This window comes from Scardinius erythrophthalmus, assembly GCF_964197995.2.
Source record: "Scardinius erythrophthalmus genome assembly, chromosome: 21".
Classification (NCBI taxonomy): Eukaryota; Metazoa; Chordata; class Actinopteri; order Cypriniformes; family Leuciscidae; genus Scardinius; species Scardinius erythrophthalmus.
The window spans coordinates 11293622-11313503 of record NC_138241.1 but is presented as its reverse complement, the minus strand read 5'-3'; the positions used below and the strand labels follow the sequence as shown (position 1 = coordinate 11313503).

The 19882-nt window shown below is 42.8% G+C and overlaps 2 protein-coding genes across 2 annotated transcripts in view; one reads left to right on the top strand and one right to left on the bottom strand.

The window, feature by feature from the left end:
- Window positions 1-785: 785 nt before the first annotated feature.
- c1d (C1D nuclear receptor corepressor) lies at window positions 786-6314 on the bottom strand. The gene is made up of 5 exons (XM_081351442.1): window positions 6224-6314; window positions 5510-5661; window positions 5343-5409; window positions 5196-5251; window positions 786-1351 (listed from the first exon to the last, which is right to left on the bottom strand). Exons 2-5 carry the CDS (start codon window positions 5645-5647, stop codon window positions 1157-1159), a joined length of 456 nt encoding a protein of 151 aa, XP_081207568.1. The 5' UTR covers window positions 5648-5661; window positions 6224-6314; the 3' UTR covers window positions 786-1156.
- Window positions 6315-6812: 498 nt separating this feature from the next.
- The window catches only part of slc29a3 (solute carrier family 29 member 3), a 31850-nt gene continuing 18780 nt past the window's right edge, over window positions 6813-19882 (top strand). The window contains exons 1-2 of the mRNA XM_081351441.1: window positions 6813-6979; window positions 16048-16447. Coding sequence (XP_081207567.1) covers window positions 16121-16447 — 327 coding nt within the window. The 5' untranslated portion in view covers window positions 6813-6979; window positions 16048-16120. The remainder of the gene's footprint in view (window positions 6980-16047; window positions 16448-19882) is intronic.

Here is a 19882-nt window from a genome sequence, read left to right as displayed (position 1 = left end):
TGGCATTATTGGAGATTGACTGAGTTGTTGTTCGAGACATGCTGGCACCCAGCCACCCAAAACTGCGACCTGGAAGGTGCCTAACTTCAGGGTCCGAGTGTCAGCTGCATAATCTATGGAGATATGCTTCTGTCAATCTGTATATGTGTGGAAAATTACTATGTTTATCAATTTCTTAGCCTATCAGAATCATTCAACCTGTAAGCAATGACGTAGCTTAGACCTTGGAAATGGTATAATTGCTGTGATCTGTGTAACTGTAAACGGGGCGGCCTACGAACTCCTGTGTGAGTCTTGAAGCTGACTTCTGCTGATGAAACTGCAAACTATCTTCAGTAAAACTTTTCTTCAATTTTTTTATAATTCTGACTCCGGGTCTTCTTTCAAACATCTGGTTCATGGGTCCTAAACTGTTAACCCCTAACAACTTCATATTTAGTTGTATTAGATGTTTTGTTAATTGCATTAAATAGAATACACTTTTAATAAAACATTTGCAGTTGGTTTATAAAAGGTGTTTTTATGTGTTTGTGCAGAGTTTTTTAGTCGTCATTTACACTGTTCTGACTGGCAGGAATTACCGGCATGTGGCATTTCGATACAGGGAATCATTTTGCGAAGCAGTTAGTTCAATTGATTCAAAGTTTCAAAACGCTTCATTTCTCCCATCACTACATAAAGGATTCATAATTTCCAGAAATCTAAATACAAAAACAGAAAGAAAAGAAAGAAAGAAAAACATTGAATCAGAAGACAATAACTTCCAAATGAATTGACAAGAAAAATAGGATTTAGTAGTTTTAATGGGACTGGTATTATTGATGGTCCACATCACACATTTTAGATTTTGTAACCCCAGATATAAAACAAACTTAAAAATATACGAAAGAATAAAACAATTAAAGAAATGCTAAAAAAGTATTTAACTAATACGGGGTGAGTAACTTTTGATTTTTAGTTAGAAACAAGCCATCTTGAAAAGAATGATGCTACTCAACACATGTACACCATGAACAACACGGCATCATGGACAGTCACATGGTAAATAGCAAGCTTCTTAAGCAAGTCCAAGTGCATTGAGATATTTGTTGCGCTTAATCTCAAAGTCTGCTAAATATTTGTAGAGATGATTCAATGCGTTTCGCCAGTCAATCAATCAAGAAAACCTTATGTGTTTTCCTTTGTGGGAATGCTCAGTTGTGTCCTTCCTTTTCGTGTCCTTTCTTTTCTTGTCCTCTGGCTCCCACAGCGCATTCCGGACAAACCGTGATGCTGCACCTTTGTCCAGACGTGCAGCTTTTCTTTTGTCCGTGATTTCTTTAACTTTGTTCATATATGTCCTGATTCTCTCCTGTGAGGTGGAGGAGGATGTTAGTTTCCTTTCTCTGTCAGTACAAATACTAAACCAATATTCACAAAGACAAGTAGTGACTTCACACAGAATTCTACTTTTACATACTGGATTTCTGTTCACAGATTTAATCAGGGTTTCTGCTGGTTTTACCAAAGTACATTTTTTAAAAGATCTAAAATTTAAGGAATAGATTGAAGGGAAAACAATATGTTTTGTAAATGTAAATGTCTAGGGAGAAACACAATGAGTTGTATTAGCAACACTACAGGATTTGAAAATATAACTTCCAACAGATATCCATTATTTTTTATTCATTTTACAAAACAAGTAGCTTGAATACCTCTGCTCCCAACCACTAGAATTTAGACACAACTTTTACTTTTCATTCTGATGATAACAAAGTAAACATCACTGATAAAAAAGTGATGTTCCTGCTTTTTGTGAAATTAATCAAAGCGCAGTGACTTTGATTAAAACAAGAACAGATATCTGGTAGTGGGCTCAGAAAAATCAAGGGAAGTTTTCATAACTTATTGACAGATATTTGTTCTTGTTTTAAGCATGAACTCACTTAATTTGGTTCAGTTTTTCAAAACAATGTATCTTAATTTAAAGATGTTTAGATATGTGTATTGGGAAACAAGATTTTTGCAATGCGGGCAACATTTAATGCTCTGCTCTGATTTAAGACCTTTTTTAAGGCCTTAATTGACGTAAATTAAGACCATAATTGAGAGACCTGAATTAAGACTTTTTGGCCTGGTTTTTAGTTTAATCCAAGATTAGGACTTGGTTCTATTTGGACAGTTAAGCAGCTTTTATAAACTTTCCTTAAAAAAAAAAAAAAAAAAAAAAAAAATGGCACTGACATATTTTAAGATATGTCAGTGCAAGTTGCATTTAGTCTGGAACTAGGCTTAAGCCTTGTCTGTGAACCCAGGGCCCGGTTTTTCAAAAGGTTTAATCCGGATAAAATTGATCCGGATTTAGTAATCCTTTTTTTTGCGATCCGTGATCACGTAATCCAGTTTACTTTTGAGCCAGTTTTTCAAAGCAACATCGGATTGGATCAATCTGATCCGGATAGGAACTTTTCAGGATCACCAAATCCTGTTTACTAGAGCCTTAAATGGAACCAACAGTGTAGCCTACTGGCTTAGCAAAGAACAACAGTTGGCAAAATACCGGTGGCCACAAATAACCATTGTTTATTTTAATTTTAAGACACAGAAACACTGTAATAAACAGAAACATTTTACTTTCCTTATTTTGTTATAATGTTAAATTGTAGATTTTGTTGTTTTACCATATCTCATTAGATGTGACATGCTTCATATATGCTTCAAATATGAAGAAATGTATATATCATCAGTAAACACTGATTTTGTGATCATTCACTTAAAAAAAAAACCTCTCTGGTTTTATTTGGTTCGAAAAATCACAACTGAATCCACCCTTCTGATGGGATCAGGATAATCCTGTTTTTTTGGATCAAATAGATCCCAAACCGAGTTCAAAGTTCTGAAAAACCCAAAGGGCAGGTTTGATCCAGATCAAATTTAAGATCGGATTACATGATCTGATCTTAGTTCAGAATCCCTCTTTTGCTTTTGAAAAACCCATTTCCAAGATTTGATCCAATCCGTGATCCGAAATCCCACTGGATTACTTTTGAAAAACTGGGCCCAGGGGTTTAAGACCATTTTAAGACCCGCAGAAACCCTGTTAAAGCCACAGCATGTAATTTTCGCCACTAGAGGTCGCTTATTCAGCACAATAATAAAAGTGTAGCTTGATAACGCCGTGAATGAGCGTGGAATCATGGGATGTGTCGTCTTCAACTTCAAGCCAATAGAAAGCAATCCGACGGGACTCATGTTCATATAGGAGCTAATGTAGGCAATTAAAGTTGTATTAACGTTACTATGGTATGAAGCAGGGCGGGGCGAGAGCCTGGGACATTTTACCTTGCTGTTTTTATTATGCGTATATGCTGCAGTCATCCTTGCAGTTTTGTTGTTCATGCATATTTTACGATTAAAGTTACATTTAACGTCTGCCTATTTATTTTTTCCCTGATCTTGAACTTTGTTACGGTTACGTTTCATCACTTAAATTCACATTATTTTATTTCATTCCAATTAAACAGCCACAAGTGATGAATTACTACTCACACAGGACACTTTATTTTACGTATTAAAATTGCGGGGTAATGCAGCGCTGTTTAACTCAAAACAATCATACTAAAAACACATTTGAGTGTGTTGAAAGTTATAAGGTTACTGTGCGTTCGCTTGGTGGCTGGTATGAGACACTTGTTGCAAATTGCCGTAACTGCTATGGATATGGACTTTGAATTTATGGTATAATATTGATTATCATTCAACAAAAGAAAAAAATGTTAGTTTTTGTTTTAAAACGCTGAACTTTTGCTACGGTTACGCCTGGCGTCTACACTACGCTGGAGTTTACAGACCCGTTTTAGTTAGAAAACTCCAGGATTGCGTTTCAGTATAAACGGAGACTTCTGAAAAAGATGGCGTGGCTGCCCACATTACGCTACCTGAACACAACAATAACAGACCAGGGCTGCGTTCCAGTCCACTTTTAGACACGCACTTGCGAACTTCCCTAAGCACTTTCCCTCGGGGGAATCCCTGCCGCCATTTTGAAGTGCGTTCCACTTCATGAAGTTTATATGGACAGACCCTCGCTCCCTCGATTTTGACCGAGGCATCGATATGTCCCACAATGCAGTACGATTGTGACGTCATCACATATCTCGTCTAATCACCACCACAACAAACAACTCTATGATATATCAATTATAATTTATTTTATTTTAAAACAACCCAAACACACCTATATACATTTGGATGCTGCATTAAACAAATTCTTAAAGGGATTTTTTTTTTATAATAAATCATCTCCATAGCTGATTCCAAGTGATCAAGGGCTTAGGACGTTCCAGTTCAGCCCATTGCACTCGTGCAACGTAAGCAATGACGTACATCCAAGTGAACGAGATGGAGAGAAGTTAGCAAGTGAAGGGCATGACAATTTTGGACTGTTACGCAGCCCAGAGCCGTCTCTCTCAACGGCTCTGTAACAGACCAGCCTCGACGACCGTGTAAACAATAACATGGAGACAGAACTGCAAGCTTTGCTGACTTTGTTGTCCTTTTTTTAGCAGCCATTGTTCAGTTAAACTCTGCATTTATAATACTGCAGTTGCGCACATGCGCAAGAGGCAAGCTATTATTATTAGAGCAATCGGCAACAGTTTACACTTGTAAGCGCATGCCCAGTGTGCATGAATGGTTATGTGAAACGCGTTTTCGGTTGTGAAGTGTGGATGGAGATCGTTTCTGAAATGCAATGGAAGCGCCAGTATGGACGAGGATGGCGTGTTAAAACGAAAACGCGAAATAGTAAACAGGGCCTCAGAAAACCCTGTGGTTCTTGATGGAATTTTAAAGAACATTTATGCCAAAAAAGGTTCTACATAAGGGGAAATGTCTTATTTCATGTTTAATGTTTTTTTATTTTTTTTCTAGTGATACATTGTTAGCTAATTCATACAATTTCAAATTTAAAGTTTGACGGCAATGACACTAGAGTGATTAAAATTACTAACTACTACTTACTAACCTTGTCTGTACAAAATGTTATGCAATATTTCACCTATTCTCATGAGTTAAATGAATTAAAAATTAAATGAATTAAATTATAGGTAATTACAATTATTAACTGTGGTTATCCACAATGTCACAAATGCTACTGATTAATTTTAACTTATAATTTGAACCAAAAACATTTTAAGTAAAATGTCTTTTCTTACCAATTCTTGTTTGATCGCATGGTCTTTCGGATTGACTCCTTGTGTCACCAGGTACACTAAGGAGGAAAGTTAAATCATAACATAATGTCATAACCTTTTAAATTTCATTACACCTGACAAGAAAAACAAGAAGGTGTAAAATCTTACTCCAGAACATAGAGTTGAGGGCATATGCAGACATCAGGTCCAATTTAGCTTGATCAAGAGGATCCAGCTGGAAATGAGGTACAAAAAGATCCAAACATTCCAATAACAAGCCATTCATATGTAACAAGTTCATTTAGCTGTTGATTTGTGCACTTGTTTCCACATACCTTATGCAGATGGTCACTTCTGGATACAGACACAAGTGTTTGGACCATATTCTCAACAGAGCTCACAGAGGAGTCAAAATCATTGAGGTTGTCCTCGATTTCGGTGGGATAATCCTCTGCTGGACCGTCATCAGCCATTGTCTGACAACTGACTGAAAAAATAATGATATATTTAAATCAATTTGATATAAATCCTAAGTTCCTACAAACTGACACTGAATGACCTGAAAAACCTGGAAGAAAAAAATGACCTAAAAACAAAAAACATTTTAAAAACACATTTGAATAGGAATATTTAGACGTCTACATGATATTTTAAGCTTTAATTAGCTTGACTTTTCAGGCCTAGGCTGGACGTTTTAAATTCCTTGATATTTGACTGTGGGGAAATGCAACTTTATGAGAGACGCTTTAATATACAGTTGCGGACACCACATTAATGTTATTGTTATAATATTATATAACAATAAAAGCATATCTAATAAATAATAATACACATAAAACATCCAAGATTATAACAAGTGTACAGATTTAATGTGATTGTATGGAGATGTCCAGCTTTATCCACGTGTGTTGGTGACTGCGTGTTTTTACTGCACAATTGCTTTTCTGGACAAAAAAGATCAATGCGGCGCCCTCCGAGGCAGCTCATTAAACACTTATTATAATCATATTTTCACACAAGTATGTTTATGTTATTTAAAAAGCCCTTACCTGTATACACACACACGACAATGCACTTCCGGCGAACACAGGAAAAATGAGCGGCATTCAATTCCCGTGTATTTCAAAATAAAAGCCACGCAAGATTACTTTTATAAGCAAACCCCATAATGTGCTGTTGTGTGGATTGCGAAACGAAATCTAAAACATTTTAATTTACTGGGTGTTAGCAGTGTCTTTACAATAATACAATAAGTAATTATTACACTGATAAACACGGCACACTTAAATAATGTGTATTACTGTCAAAAAAAATATGTTATATATTATTATTTATAACATTATATATTACTCATCCTCCTTTCTTTTCAGATACTCATTCTTGCATATAATGGATAAGAAGCTGTGCTTGCATAGTATTTATTAACTTACTTTATTAGTGGATGTTTCAGGTTGTAAGAGGAAAAATGGGTTTACCTTTAAATTTAAAGTTAAAATAATCTACCTGTTGAGACTTTATTTTGTATACTCTTTCTGTATAAAATCCTCTGCTGACTGCAATTTCGTGAACACAGAATTAATTATCATAAATTTGTCTCTTTTTTTGGTTACATGACTTTTAACTTGCCGTGAAGCTTTTAATTTGAAGTCGTGTTATTCATATACACCAAGTGAACTGTACTGTACACTATACGAACTCTCCTATGTTTGTGTAACGGCCACCACGTCGACTCAGAGTGTGTTGTTATTGTCTATATGTGGAAACCAGGTACAAGAAAGATGAATTCAGCTCAAATTAAGCTATTGGTGAGTATCTTACGTGAAAATTCAAACTGTTGCAGTTCACAGTTCAACCTAGTTCAGCAGGTTTGAATTGATTCATATGTGAAGGAATGCCATATATAGTCACCAGATTGCGATAAACATTAGACTAAACAAGGTTAAACACGAGACTTTTATCTGGTGTAAGTGTAATATTGTCATTATAGGCTCCAAAACAGCTGTTTCGTCTCTCATAACAGCTGTACATTACATTTATTCCTATGCAGTAACTTTACCTCAACTAAGTTTGTGTATCATTCGTCTGACTTCTGATTTCTTTTCTTAGCTATAACGTTACTGGTTCTCTGTTTGAAATGTTATTTTCCTACACATTTTTAAAAATGCTGAATGTGTCTTTCCTGTCACACTGAAACACTTCCCTTCACTGTTTCGGAATCGGGTGACATGTGCTGTCTCGAAACCCAGCTGACTAACGACACAACATTTGTTTGTATCACGATTCACGATAAGCAGAAATGTTGCTGCCTTGGAGCACCTCTATAGGAAAGAACAAAATTACATTTAACCCTCTTTATGATCTCATTTGTTTCTCCCAGACAGCATTGAGAGTGAGAGAACAAACTGACACATTTTGCTGCAAATTCTACAAGAACAAATTATCTGAGCTCCTCTTCACACTGATTTGATATTTTTATACTGTATGCCAACAGTTGTCTCGTTTGTCTTTTTCTTCTAATGAATTTGTGGAAAAACCTCTGAGACAAAGTTAAATTTTCAGTAAAACATACAACTTTAGAACTAAATGAATGAGCAGCTTCCAAGCAATACATTTTCTTTCTTTCTTGGTGTCTATATTGTCAAGTATTATTTGTAGTTGCATGTGAACTCTATATTACATGTGTATGGTAATCATTTGTTCAATGATATTACCATCGGAAACTATCAACTGTACACTTTTGTAATGACATCTTATCTTTCTAATGGCTCTGCATAAAACCTTTTGCACTGTAGTGATCATATTTGCCACCGTTACCATTGGTGAATGACCGTTGTCTTTTTTTTTGACAGAGCAGCAAACAAAATATGTTCTAAGAATGTTCTGCTAACATTCCCATTAGTTATGAAAAGGTTAATTCTGAATGTTCCCTGAACGTTCTGAAACAAGTAGTAACATTTAAAAAAACATTAAACGAAAGTGCAACTAATATGTAAAAAAAACGAAGTGTAAATAGCGACCATTATATTAACATTACTTGAAGAATGTTTGCTCATAACTTTGAGAGAACTTTTCCAGAACGTTTCCTGTTAGCTGGGAGAGTGAGCAACGGGCAACAATGCAATTTAATGCTAGTAAATAAAATAAAGGCAAAATTTATGAATTTAAATGAAGACTTATGTTACACAATATTTATTTAAACTTATAATAAAAAATAGTAAATGTGCACTGTTCATTGATGAGGATATCATATTATCAGTTGTATATTAGAGAGTGTAATGTGTTATAACGCAGCGGGTATGTATGTAGTCTTCTAGGTAAATGTCAGTCTGGTGTCATGTGATTGAGTGGAGTACAGGAAGAGCATGTGAGAATTTTGTAATTAGTGTGAGCAAATGCACATAAGGCATTACCAGTTGCTCCAGCATTCCTTGAGTGACGCATCAGAGGGGACTGGGATAGAGACAGATTGTTCTGTGTAACTGGCTCACATGCTGTACTTTGAGTAATGTGGTGGAGGTGTTCTCTCATGTCTCTTGCAGCGCTGTGAGTCCTGACGGAGTGTTTGCTTCTTTCTCCCTCATGATCTGAGCGGCCAGCATATTTTTTTATGAAGACATGCTCATAAACTACAGTGGAAACGCATTTACCAATTAATGTGCAACAAAAAAATTCATGTGATTAGATAACTGCTCTAATCAGCGTACAAATCACATTGGACACCATCTCAAAAGTTGTTTTAGTCATTCTAAAATGCCTGAGGCAAAAAAGCTTTAGTTGCTTCCCACGGTTGCAGCTTTGTTTCTCTGTGTCCAAATGAAAACGTACTCGGTTACCTAACGTAACCTCTGTTCTCTCTAGAGAGGGAACGAGTATTGCGTAAGAAGCTTACGCTACGGGTAAAGTCATCTTTTCTCGAGATATGAAGCCAAAAAATTATCCTTAATTTAATATCTTGTCAACGCAGTGCGGCAGCAAGCAGACCTAGAGCAAGCGAAGTCGCGTGCTCATTGGCTGCTCTGCGGCAACTGCAGCAGCCTATCGCTGAAACCTTAGCGTGACGTCACGCCCAATGAGCGCGCTGGGCGCGCTCACGCGTCACAGCCCATGTGAGGAGGCGTGGCTTTAGCTTATAAAAGAAGGTTCAGAGGCTGCTATTCTCTGGTTTTTGTCGCTGAAGCGAGTGAGCTCGTGGCGCGAGCACGGCGGTTTACGCAATACTCGTTCCCTCTCTAGAGAGAACAGAGGTTACGTTAGGTAACCGAGTACGTTCTCTTACGAGAGGTTCTCTCGTATTGCGTAAGAAGCTTACGCTACGGGAACTTCCCTTGTCAACGCCGTGCGCGCCCCGCATCCACTGAATGAGTCCCAGGGAGAAACCCGGGGAACACTATAACAGGGAACCGGGCGGCCAAGAATGGCTAGCGCAGTACATAAGCACACACATAAGGGGCTCAGAGCGGCGTGGCCGGTCTGACTAACAACCCCAGAATTGAGCTCAACCAGGAGAGCTAAATCACACAGCAGTAGTCTGCACACAGAGTGGGCTGGCTACGCGGGACTTAGACAGATAAGAGTTTAGCCTGCAGGGCAGGAACTTCCAGATTGTAAAATCTCACAAATGTAGAGGGGGAGGCCCAGCCTGCCGCTGTACAAATGTCATGAATGGAAATTCCGCTAGACCAAGCCCATGAAGAGGCCATGCCTCTGGTGGAGTGGGCTCTGATACCCAGCGGGCACTGCAGATTTTTAGACGCATAAGCGGCTGCAATCGCGTCCACTATCCACCTGGACAGGCTGTGTTTCGAGGCGGCGAGACCTTTGGTGCGCCCACCAAACGAAACGAAAAGCTGCTCCGAGCGCCTGACAGCGGCGGAGCGTGTAGTATAATTCCTAAGCGCTCTGACAGGGCAAAGGAGTTTACCATCGATCTCGCTGCCGGATGACGGCAAAGCGGAGAGAGAAATGACCTGCGCTCTGAACGGTGTGCCCAGACTTTTGGGGGAGGATGTCTCGGTTTGAGGATGACTTTAGAGTCATTAGGTCCAAACTCGAGGCATGCAGCGTTAACTGACAGCGCGTGAAGGTCACCCACGCGTTTAACTGACGACAGTGCTATCAGAAAAACGGTTTTTAGCGTGAGATATTTCATATCCACTGTTTCCATGGGTTCAAAGGGATGCGCTTTCATGGCCTCTAAGACCAGGGAAAGATCCCAAATAGGAACCGACGGTGGTCGCGGCGGGTTCAATCTCCTCGCTCCCCTGAGGAAGCGGATGATGAACTCGTTCCTCCCTAATGCGCGGCCCAGCGCCGAGTCGGCAAAAGCTGAGATGGCCGCAACATAAACTTTGAGCGTGGAGGGGGACCTGCCCGCGTCCAACAGCTCTTGGAGGAAGCACAGCACCTGCGATACCCCACATGTTAGTGGATCCAGCCCTTTGGCGGTGCACCATTTACTAAACACAGACCATTTTGAAGCATAGAGCCGCCTCGTAGAGGGGGCTCTAGACTGTGTGATCGTGTTCACAACCCCTGTTGGCAAGTCAACGGGTAACCGTTGATGACCCACGCATGCAGAGACCAGCGCTCTGGATGGGGGTGCAAAATCGAGCCGTGGGCTTGAGAGAGAAGGTCTCTCCTCACCGGTAACGGCCAGGGGGCTGTGTCCGCCAGCCGTATTAGATCCGGGAACCATGTTTGATTCTCCCAATACGGGGCTATGAGGAGCACCGTGTGGCGCGCTTCCCTGAATCTCTCGATAACCTGCGGCAGCAGGGAGACCGGGGGAAAAGCGTAAAGCGGGCCGCTGGGCCAGTTCTGGGCCAGCGCGTCCTCGTTCTTTGAAAAGAACTTTGGGCATTGCGCGTTGTCTTGTGACGCAAAGAGGTCGACTTTCGCTCTGCCGAAACGGCGCCACAGTAACTGGACTGTTTGGGGATGCAAGGACCACTCTCCCGGGGGAACATTGTCCCTGGACAGTCTGTCTGGACCATCGTTCAGGCGACCCGGCACGTGCGCGGCTCTCAGTGAGCGCAGTGAGTGCTGAGCCCACACTAGGAGGCGTTCCGCCAGGGTGCAGAGCATTTTGGATCTGAGACCGCCCTGGCGGTTCACATAGGCTACCACTGACATGTTGTCTGTGCGGACCAGTACATGGTGGCCTTGCAGGTATGGGAGGAAGTGCTTGAGCGCATTCTCGACCGCCAGCATCTCTAGACAGTTTATATGAAGGCGACACTCCTGGTCTGACCAGCGGCCATAGACCGGTCTGCCCTCGAAAAGCGCTCCCCAACCTCCGTTGGACGCGTCTGTCGAGATAACTTTCCGGCGTGAGACAACTCCCATCGTCACCCCAGTGCGATACCATTCGGCTGCCAGCCAGGGTCGAAGGGCTGAGACACAGCCCTGACTCACTCTGACTCGTAAGCTGCCGGCCGTCCAGGCTCGGTGAGGCACTCGCGCTCTTAGCCAGCGTTGAAGCGGGCGCATGCGCAGTAAGCCCAGCTGAAGCACTGCAGCCGCTGAGGCCATGTGCCCCAAAACTCGCTGGAATGTTCTCAGCGGAGTCTGGTTGCCCGTCTGGAAAGATGCGGCTAGGTGTCGAATGCGGCGCGCGCGCTGCTCTGACAGTCTGGCCGTCATAGCCACCGAATCCAGTTCTATTCCGAGGAACGAGATAAACTGGCGGGGCAGTAATGAGCTCTTGGCCCAATTGACCGAGAGACCCAAATTTTCCAGATGGCCGAGAAGCGCTGTCCTGTGAGACAAAAGCTCTGACTCTGAATGCGCTAGAATTAGCCAGTCGTCCAGATAGTTCAGTACCCGTATCCCCTGAGATCTCAGGGGAACGAGAGCCGCGTCCATGCACTTCGTGAATGTACGGGGTGCCAAAGATAGACCGAACGGCAGGACGGTGTACTGATATACCCGGCCGTCGAAGGCGAATCTCAAGAATGGCCTGTGACGGGGAATTATCTGGATCTGGAAGTATGCATCCTTCAGATCGAGAGAGATAAACCAGTCTCCCTGGCGAATTTGCGCGAGGATTTGTCTGGTTGTAATCATTTTGAACGGCCGTCTCATGAGGGCTCTGTTCAAGTGTCTCAGATCTAAAATGGGTCTCAGCGTCCCGTCCTTCTTGGGTACGAGGAAATAACGGCTGTAGAAGCCCGACTCGCTCAGAGAAGGATGCACTTGTTCTATAGCCCCCTTGTGCAACAGCTTTGCTATTTCTGCCCGAAGCAGATGAGCCACTTCTGTGTTCACACTCGTCTCGGTTCGCGCTAGAAAGCGAGGCGGACGGCGAGCGAATTGAAGCGAATAGCCGTGCTTTATGGTATTCAGCACCCATTCTGACACGCCCTGGATAGCTTGCCATGCGCTGGCACATCTCGCTAGGGGTCGAATGGTCTCTGGGTTCAGATCGCCGCGCTGTGCGGGATGGGGAACCTGTATCAGAGAAGATAGGGGGACGCGCGCGTCGCCGGTGCTCGAATACGGGGGCTCGCAGACAGCAGGGACTGGCTGTGCAGCATTCAATGGCTCGATCACTGTGGACGGGGCACATTTTGAAGCTGGGAGCCCGTGGCGCGAGAGCGGCATGGGGGTAAACGTGTCTGATTGTAAGTGCGCGCGCTCGTGAGCGGGCGCGGGGCTTACATACACAACACGGCCAGTGCTGGGGAGCTTTAGAAGATCTGCATCCCGGGATAACTGAGTGACAGAGCGTGCAGCGTGTAGGTGTGGGCACAGATTCGTGGGCACATTTTCTACACTTAGCACTCGAGCGGCGCTTGCCCGCTTTATGAGAGTGCGCTCTGTGAGCGTTACCGGGGAAACTGTGTTTGTGTGTAGTGGTGAGCACGTGGGTGTGGGCACATTTTCTACACTCATGACACCTTCGGCGTGAGCCGGAAAACCCGAAACCAAACTCTTTATGAGATATCTCTGGGTCACCGTAAAAACGGCGTTTGTGTGCAGGCGAGCGAGTTGTGTTACTGGCTCGTTGGCTGCGATGTGAACCACTGCAGTAGCCTTTTTTAAGGGGACTGACAGGGCTGAGCGCTTTGATGGCGGTCCGGCCGCAGCGGGACTCAGCCATCTTTTCCTCCCTGCGGCTGCTAGGAGGACTTCGCGGGCTCAGGTTTCAGCGCTATCCTAGGCCGGGGTCCCCGGGGGGGAGGCGGTCTGCGACGGCTGACTGAGCGCTGTCTAGGGCGGCCGCCCTGGCGTCGCGAAGATGGAGGCTGAGCAGAGCGCTGTGTCGAGCTGCGTGCAGGAGGCTGATCCTGAGAGCGGCCTGCAGCGGAGCTCGAGCGGCGGGGCAGAAAGAGGTTCATAGCCTGTGAGGCTTTCTGCACCTCTGAGAAGCGATCCACAATCCCACTGACCGCTGGGCCGAAGAGGCCGGTGGGGGAAAGCGGGGCGTTGAGGAAAACTGCGCGCTCCCTTTCGCTCATATCCGCCAGCGTCAACCAAAGGTGCCTTTCGGTGACGGTGAGCGAAGCCATGGACCTTCCGATGGCTTGTGCCGCTGACTTGGTGGCGCGAAGCGAGAGGTCCGTCGCGCTGGGCAGGTCAGTCAGAGTGTCCTGATCCGGGCCTCTCTCGTCCAGATCACGGAGGAGATCGGCTTGGAGGATCTGGAGCACAGCCATGGAGTGCAGGGCGGAAGCGGCCTGGCCGGCGGCAGCGAAAGCGCGGCCGACGAGGGCTGAGGTGGTCCTGCAGGCTTTTGACGGCAGGGCAGACTTTGAGCGCCATCTAGCGGATGGCGGGCAAAGGTGCGTTGCCACGGCTTCTTCGACCGGAGGGATCTGTGTATATCCCTTCTCGGCGGCCCCGTCCACTTGGGAGAGGGTCGCGGAGGCCGGTGAGCGGAGTCTCGCGGAGAATGGGGCGTTCCACGATTTAGCGAGCTCAGAGTGGAGCTCAGGCAGGAAGGGTGCTGACCTAGAGGCGGGCGCTTGGCGGCGGCTAGGCAGAAAACACCCGTCGAGCCTGTTAGGCGCGGGGGCCTTGGGTGGGGACCAGTCCAGTCCCAGCTGGTCGACCGCTTTGGTGAGGAGGCGGAGGAGTTCCGCGTCGACACTGGCGCGGGACTTGCTAGACTCCTGTGTCAAGGAGGCGGAGCGGTGAGACCCCGACCATGCCTCGCTGTCCGAAGCCATAAGAGAACAGCTGTCTGATAAAGCGGCGTCGTCCGCTTCATCCCCTAGGGCGGCGGCAGTGCGGGCGAAGGCCGGCCGCTGCGCGTCGGGAAGGGGAGAGGGAGATAGCGAGGCTCGAGGGAGGGGCTCCGGCGAGCACTCAGCAGCTGCCGCGGGTTCCGGTGGCCTCTGAGAGCGGCGCTTCTTCTTGCGCGGCCCGGTGGAGGCAGACGGTGAGACAGCGAGAGCGTCGAACGAGGCGAGTCGAGCCCGCAGGGTCGACATCGGCAGTTCTTCGCATAATTCACAGCCGCCCGCGGAGAGAGCGAGGGCTGCGTGGTCACGACCCAGGCAGAGAACGCAGATAACATGGCGGTCTCTTTCGCTGAGCGGAGCTTTGCAGGAAATGCAGTTAGGCCCAGCGCGCTCATTGGGCGTGACGTCACGCTAAGGTTTCAGCGATAGGCTGCTGCAGTTGCCGCAGAGCAGCCAATGAGCACGCGACTTCGCTTGCTCTAGGTCTGCTTGCTGCCGCACTGCGTTGACAAGATATTAAATTAAGGATAATTTTTTGGCTTCATATCTCGAGAAAAGATGACTTTACCCGTAGCGTAAGCTTCTTACGCAATACGAGAGAACCTCTCGTAAGAGAACCACCTAACCACTGCCCAGAACACTTGACTCATTAATAGTACCACTTTCTATTCTATTTCTATTGTATCTTTGTTTTCTACTTTAAAAAAAAACTGCCAAAGATGCTTTTCTTACTCAGTATTTGTCTTGTTTCCAGTCCCAATATCTAAAAAATCTTTTTTAGAATTAAATAGAACTGTTTCTATTTAAAATAGAATAGGCCTCCCTTATTGCAAAAGCATTTGTAGGAGTTTCCCTTTCAGATGCAAAATTTATGGGAGGAAAGTATTGAAATGAATCACGCAAGGTGATTTACTAAGGTTTGCGCTCGTCAATTTACAGGTGTTTGCACAATTATTTAATGCCCAAAAAAAGCATGTCTTAAACCAGATGCTAATTTGCTCTGCTATTGGTGGATTGCGTTGGTCATTACGGAAATGATCTGGCTGCCTCTGTGTTCTTTAAATTGCTTGTCGTCAGTAGATCAAGCGCTGAACTTTCCACTCCCATCGGCGCTTTTGTGGAATTGCCTTCTCAGGATAATTTGCCCTGTTTAGTAAATCTGGCCGTTTGTCTTGTTTTCTGGGAGGAAAAAATATCTAAATTATCTTAAATATCTTAAAAGTAGCAAAATGATCTGAAAATAAGATCTCTTAGCCCATTGGCAGATAATTTTGCTTGTTTTAAGCAAAAACTCGCTTAATTTCTAGTAAATGCATCTTGATTTAATCATTTTTAGATATTTGGACTGAAAACAAGACAAAAAGACTCACATATTAATGCTCTTTTGTTGGTTCAACTGCTTCTATTGTTTTCCTCATTTGTAAGTCACTTTGGACAAAAGCACCTGCTAAAAGATTTATAAGCAAAATAGTATTTATATATTTTTTGTCTTTTGATTTTGGGGCAAAGCATGTCCATATAGTTATATTCCTGACAGTTTTTGTAAGATTCACACCGGTTTACCCCCATTATTGTATTGGCAAGCTTTGCAAGGACAGGCACCACTCACTTTTTTTACTCTGAAAATGTAAAAATCTAGTTTTTAATTTCTAGTTTTTACCCTTCTCCTCTTTTTCTCTCTTTTCCAGCATTAGTTTATCCTGGTCACCCTCACCTATACAATCCGTTGGATTTCCCTTCCTCCATCCTCTCTCTTTGAGAATGGATGGTAAGTCTCTTCAGGCCAGCACGAACTCCTCCTACATTCCCACTGCCATCTCCTCCATGTCTGACGAAGAGCATTCAGAAGGTGAGGCGGCGGGGGGCGACACTTCCCCATTGCTGTCCCGACAGCAGCCAGCGGGACCCCTGGCGACCCGTCGCTGCCCGGAGGACTCCTACAATCTAGTGTACATCATCTTCTTCCTGATGGGCATCGGCTCTCTGCTGCCCTGGAATGTCTTCATCACAGCCAAACAGTACTGGCTGTACAAGCTCAGCAACAACTCCAGCCCTGCTGGTCAGGAGGAACCTCACAATGACCTCAGCGTAAGTGTGTTAAAAAATTAAATAAATCTTTTGTTTATAATTTACATGATTTTATCTATTTGCACACTGTAAAAAAAGAAAAGAAAAGAAACGGGCAGCTGTGGTTGCCAGAAATTCACCATGAAAAATATGATGACAGTTTTTTGTGTGTGTATATTTGAATATTTTACAACTTATAATTGTATATTAAGCAATATAATGTTAATTATAAACTAATCTACTTAAAGTTCCAAAAATTGCTTTTTACCTTAAAACGTAATGATAAGCACCACAATAATACAGGTGTTAAAACTATAAGTGGACTTTCCATAAAACATGGTGCACAGGGTCATAAACACAAAGACAAAACACCATCAGGGTAACACATATGACACTAAAATTAAGCAATAAACATGAACTAAATATCAGAAAATGTACATCAAATAATTAATTTATTTTGTGAAAAATCAGACAATTCAGAAACTTGCAATTGCAAGGAAAAAGGTCAGAATTGCGAGTTTATATCTCTCATTTCTGACTTTTTTCTCACAATTGCGAGTTTATTTGACTGTTTTGCTTTAAATTACATTGTAATTCATAGTTTTTGCATACAAAAACTATACATTTGACAGTATTTTACAATATAATTGAAATATAATTTGATGTTAAGTCGTTTACAAAAAGTTGTGTCATGAAACTCTAGCTGGCGCAGGCTAATAGGTCCTTAACTAAAACCTGCTTGCAATCACATCATTCTCTATTGGGCAGAGCTGATTGGTTCCTGTTGTATCAGTAGCCGATAAGCTTGTGTGCTCAGCCTTCAAATACTTGGTTAGCATTTGACTTAGTAGTGCAGTGTGCTTTCAGAAACCCTCCATCTTCCCCAGCTCCACCTGTATAGATTTGCTACAGGTAATTCATGTGCGCTATATTGTACAGCAGCAACATGTCTTACCTGCTCTCTGCAGCGTGTCATGTATGTATTGGCAGTAGCAAGTCCCGTGCTTGCTCTGCAGAAGAAGTATCGTAGCAGATCTATTCCACCAAGACCAAATATATTAACATTGTCATACCCATTACCAAGCCAAACACTCAGAGTTGTCATGACAGAACTTACAGTACACCAACGGACAGGATTTTACCGTGGCAATTTAAAGGTTTTATTTATTTTTTCTGTAAAATTACTGAAAAAATTACAGTGCGGCTTTGAAGAATAGTAGGTTTTACAGTACACGGTATATATAGTACATTGCACAGACATGTGCCAGATGTTGCTAAAGCGTGTCAGATGACAGAGAAAGTGTTTGTCACCTACTTGCAACCACACTGAAGAACTATTTAAAGGAATCACAACGTTTCTGTGCTTTCTGCTCACCCCAGCATTCTCAAGGTCTTGTGATATTTGACAGAACTGCTCTTTTCATATGCAGAATCACAGGACCTCTTTTTGTTTTCTAGGGTCGACACTGAAGGTAAAATAAAGTAATAATGGGTAGAACATGTCCCCTTTAGATGGGGACATTAGTTGCATTAGTGTGTGATTTATAGTGTTAGGGCTGATTTGCACGTGACAGAACGTGTTTTTTCCATTACGCTACTTTTCCATTGTAAACACGCACTAGCGCACCATTATGCTCACGTTTTTTTGCAGCATCTTGTGCATCACACGTGTTCAAAAATGTACCACTGCCGTCTCATGTTTTTCAAAGCAAAAAGGCATTCTGTGTGAATGGCCCCTTAGTCTACTGTTGTCATTCCCTCTAGACTGCAGTTGATCTAATTACGCCCACTGGCTTTATTTTCATGTTTGTTTCTAAATATATTGAATTAGCAGGCTTTCATAGCTTTTACGTTTGTATTTCTCTCTTAGTTGCTGGGGTGTCAAAGGCAGATCACATGATTTTAAACACAAAGAAAAAACATCAGGTTTTTACATCAGTTCTAGTATTTGGATCATTAACTTTTAAACTAAGTTATGCATTCTTGATTAATTTGCCATAAACAGAAATATGGTCGCTTTTTCTGAAGAGATTAAATGCATAAGTTGCAAATTCAAAAGTATGATTTGATTTTTTTCTTTTCTTCCCTATTTGTTACTCTCACTTCGCTTTAAACTTTAGTTTTATCTGACAGGGCAGGAAATGGTAAAAGTGATAGTGTGTCATTTTATGAGACTCTTCCACTTGTGTTTGTGCATGCCAGTCATCAGGAGCACATGAGCTTTGCCCTTTTTGAGCATGTGGCATATTTCTCAAGGAATTGTAAGATGCATCACTAAGGATGACTGACATATTTATTGCTTAGCTTTAAAGGGGTTATATGCAGAATTCTGAATTCAGAAACCCTTGTTATTAGCAACACCGGTGGCGATTAAGTGAACTGCAGCCAGCAACTTGATGCTCGTGCTCGTACTCGTGCACACGTTACATACAAGAGACTGAACATGATTCAAGGCCCTGATATACTCATTGCAATGTTCGTTATTGTTCTTCGCTTAGAAGTAAGAATTTGGAAATACCTTTGCAGCAATATACTGTTAACGAACATCCCGATGCCTTTTAAGCTGCTGAGAGAGACGCTTAGATGAATATTTAAATATGTGCTGCACACAGCGGTAAGAAAGCAGCAGTTAAGGAAGCATCTGATCATAGCGATGTGGATATGTTTGCACAAGTTCTGAGATTCACATGCATCATGACAACAACAGATAGTAATAGGTAATTTGGTATTACAAAGTTAAGAATCATCACATCATGATGACATCACATGAAAAACTAAGGGGAACTACACTGTATTGGGCATTCAAGGTGAACATGATGGCATCAGTTTCCAGTGAGGGGGGTTTGTCAGTCTTTGATCTTCCTACTGAGAGTCAAACTGTGTGTGAATATTTACATAGTCTTAGTTCTCGTGACCAGCTACTGTTTATACCATTTGGGGTACTGTTATCTTCACAGTTGGGGGTAATTACCTGTATTGTCTTTTAGATGCTTTTGTTTTAGTGGTCACTTCTAAGGCTGTGTAAGGTCAGCACCTTTAAGGACTGCCCACTTATAAAGCCTATAAAATACAATGTACAGCTCCTCAGACTTGATGACTGCAGCTACTCGATGAAAAATCCTGCTGAAGATACAACCAAGTCTCCTGGTCTTCGCTTCTGACATTTCCAACAGTAATCTAAATTACTGAGGAAAACTAGGTCACAGGACAGAACCAAAACACAATGAAAACAACAGAACGGGGCATACCTATGGCTTCTTAACTATAAATATTTATTTTGCTATATTATTCTGTCTGTAATTTGTAGAAAGTTTTTCAGTGGATGATATCTAGAGACCTGGGTGACCAATACATGTCAATAAATTATATAATACTATTAATGAATGCGAATAAAAAATGATAAAATGGCTGAAATGAACCTTTATTGTACACAAGGTTTCTCAAAAATATTTGGAA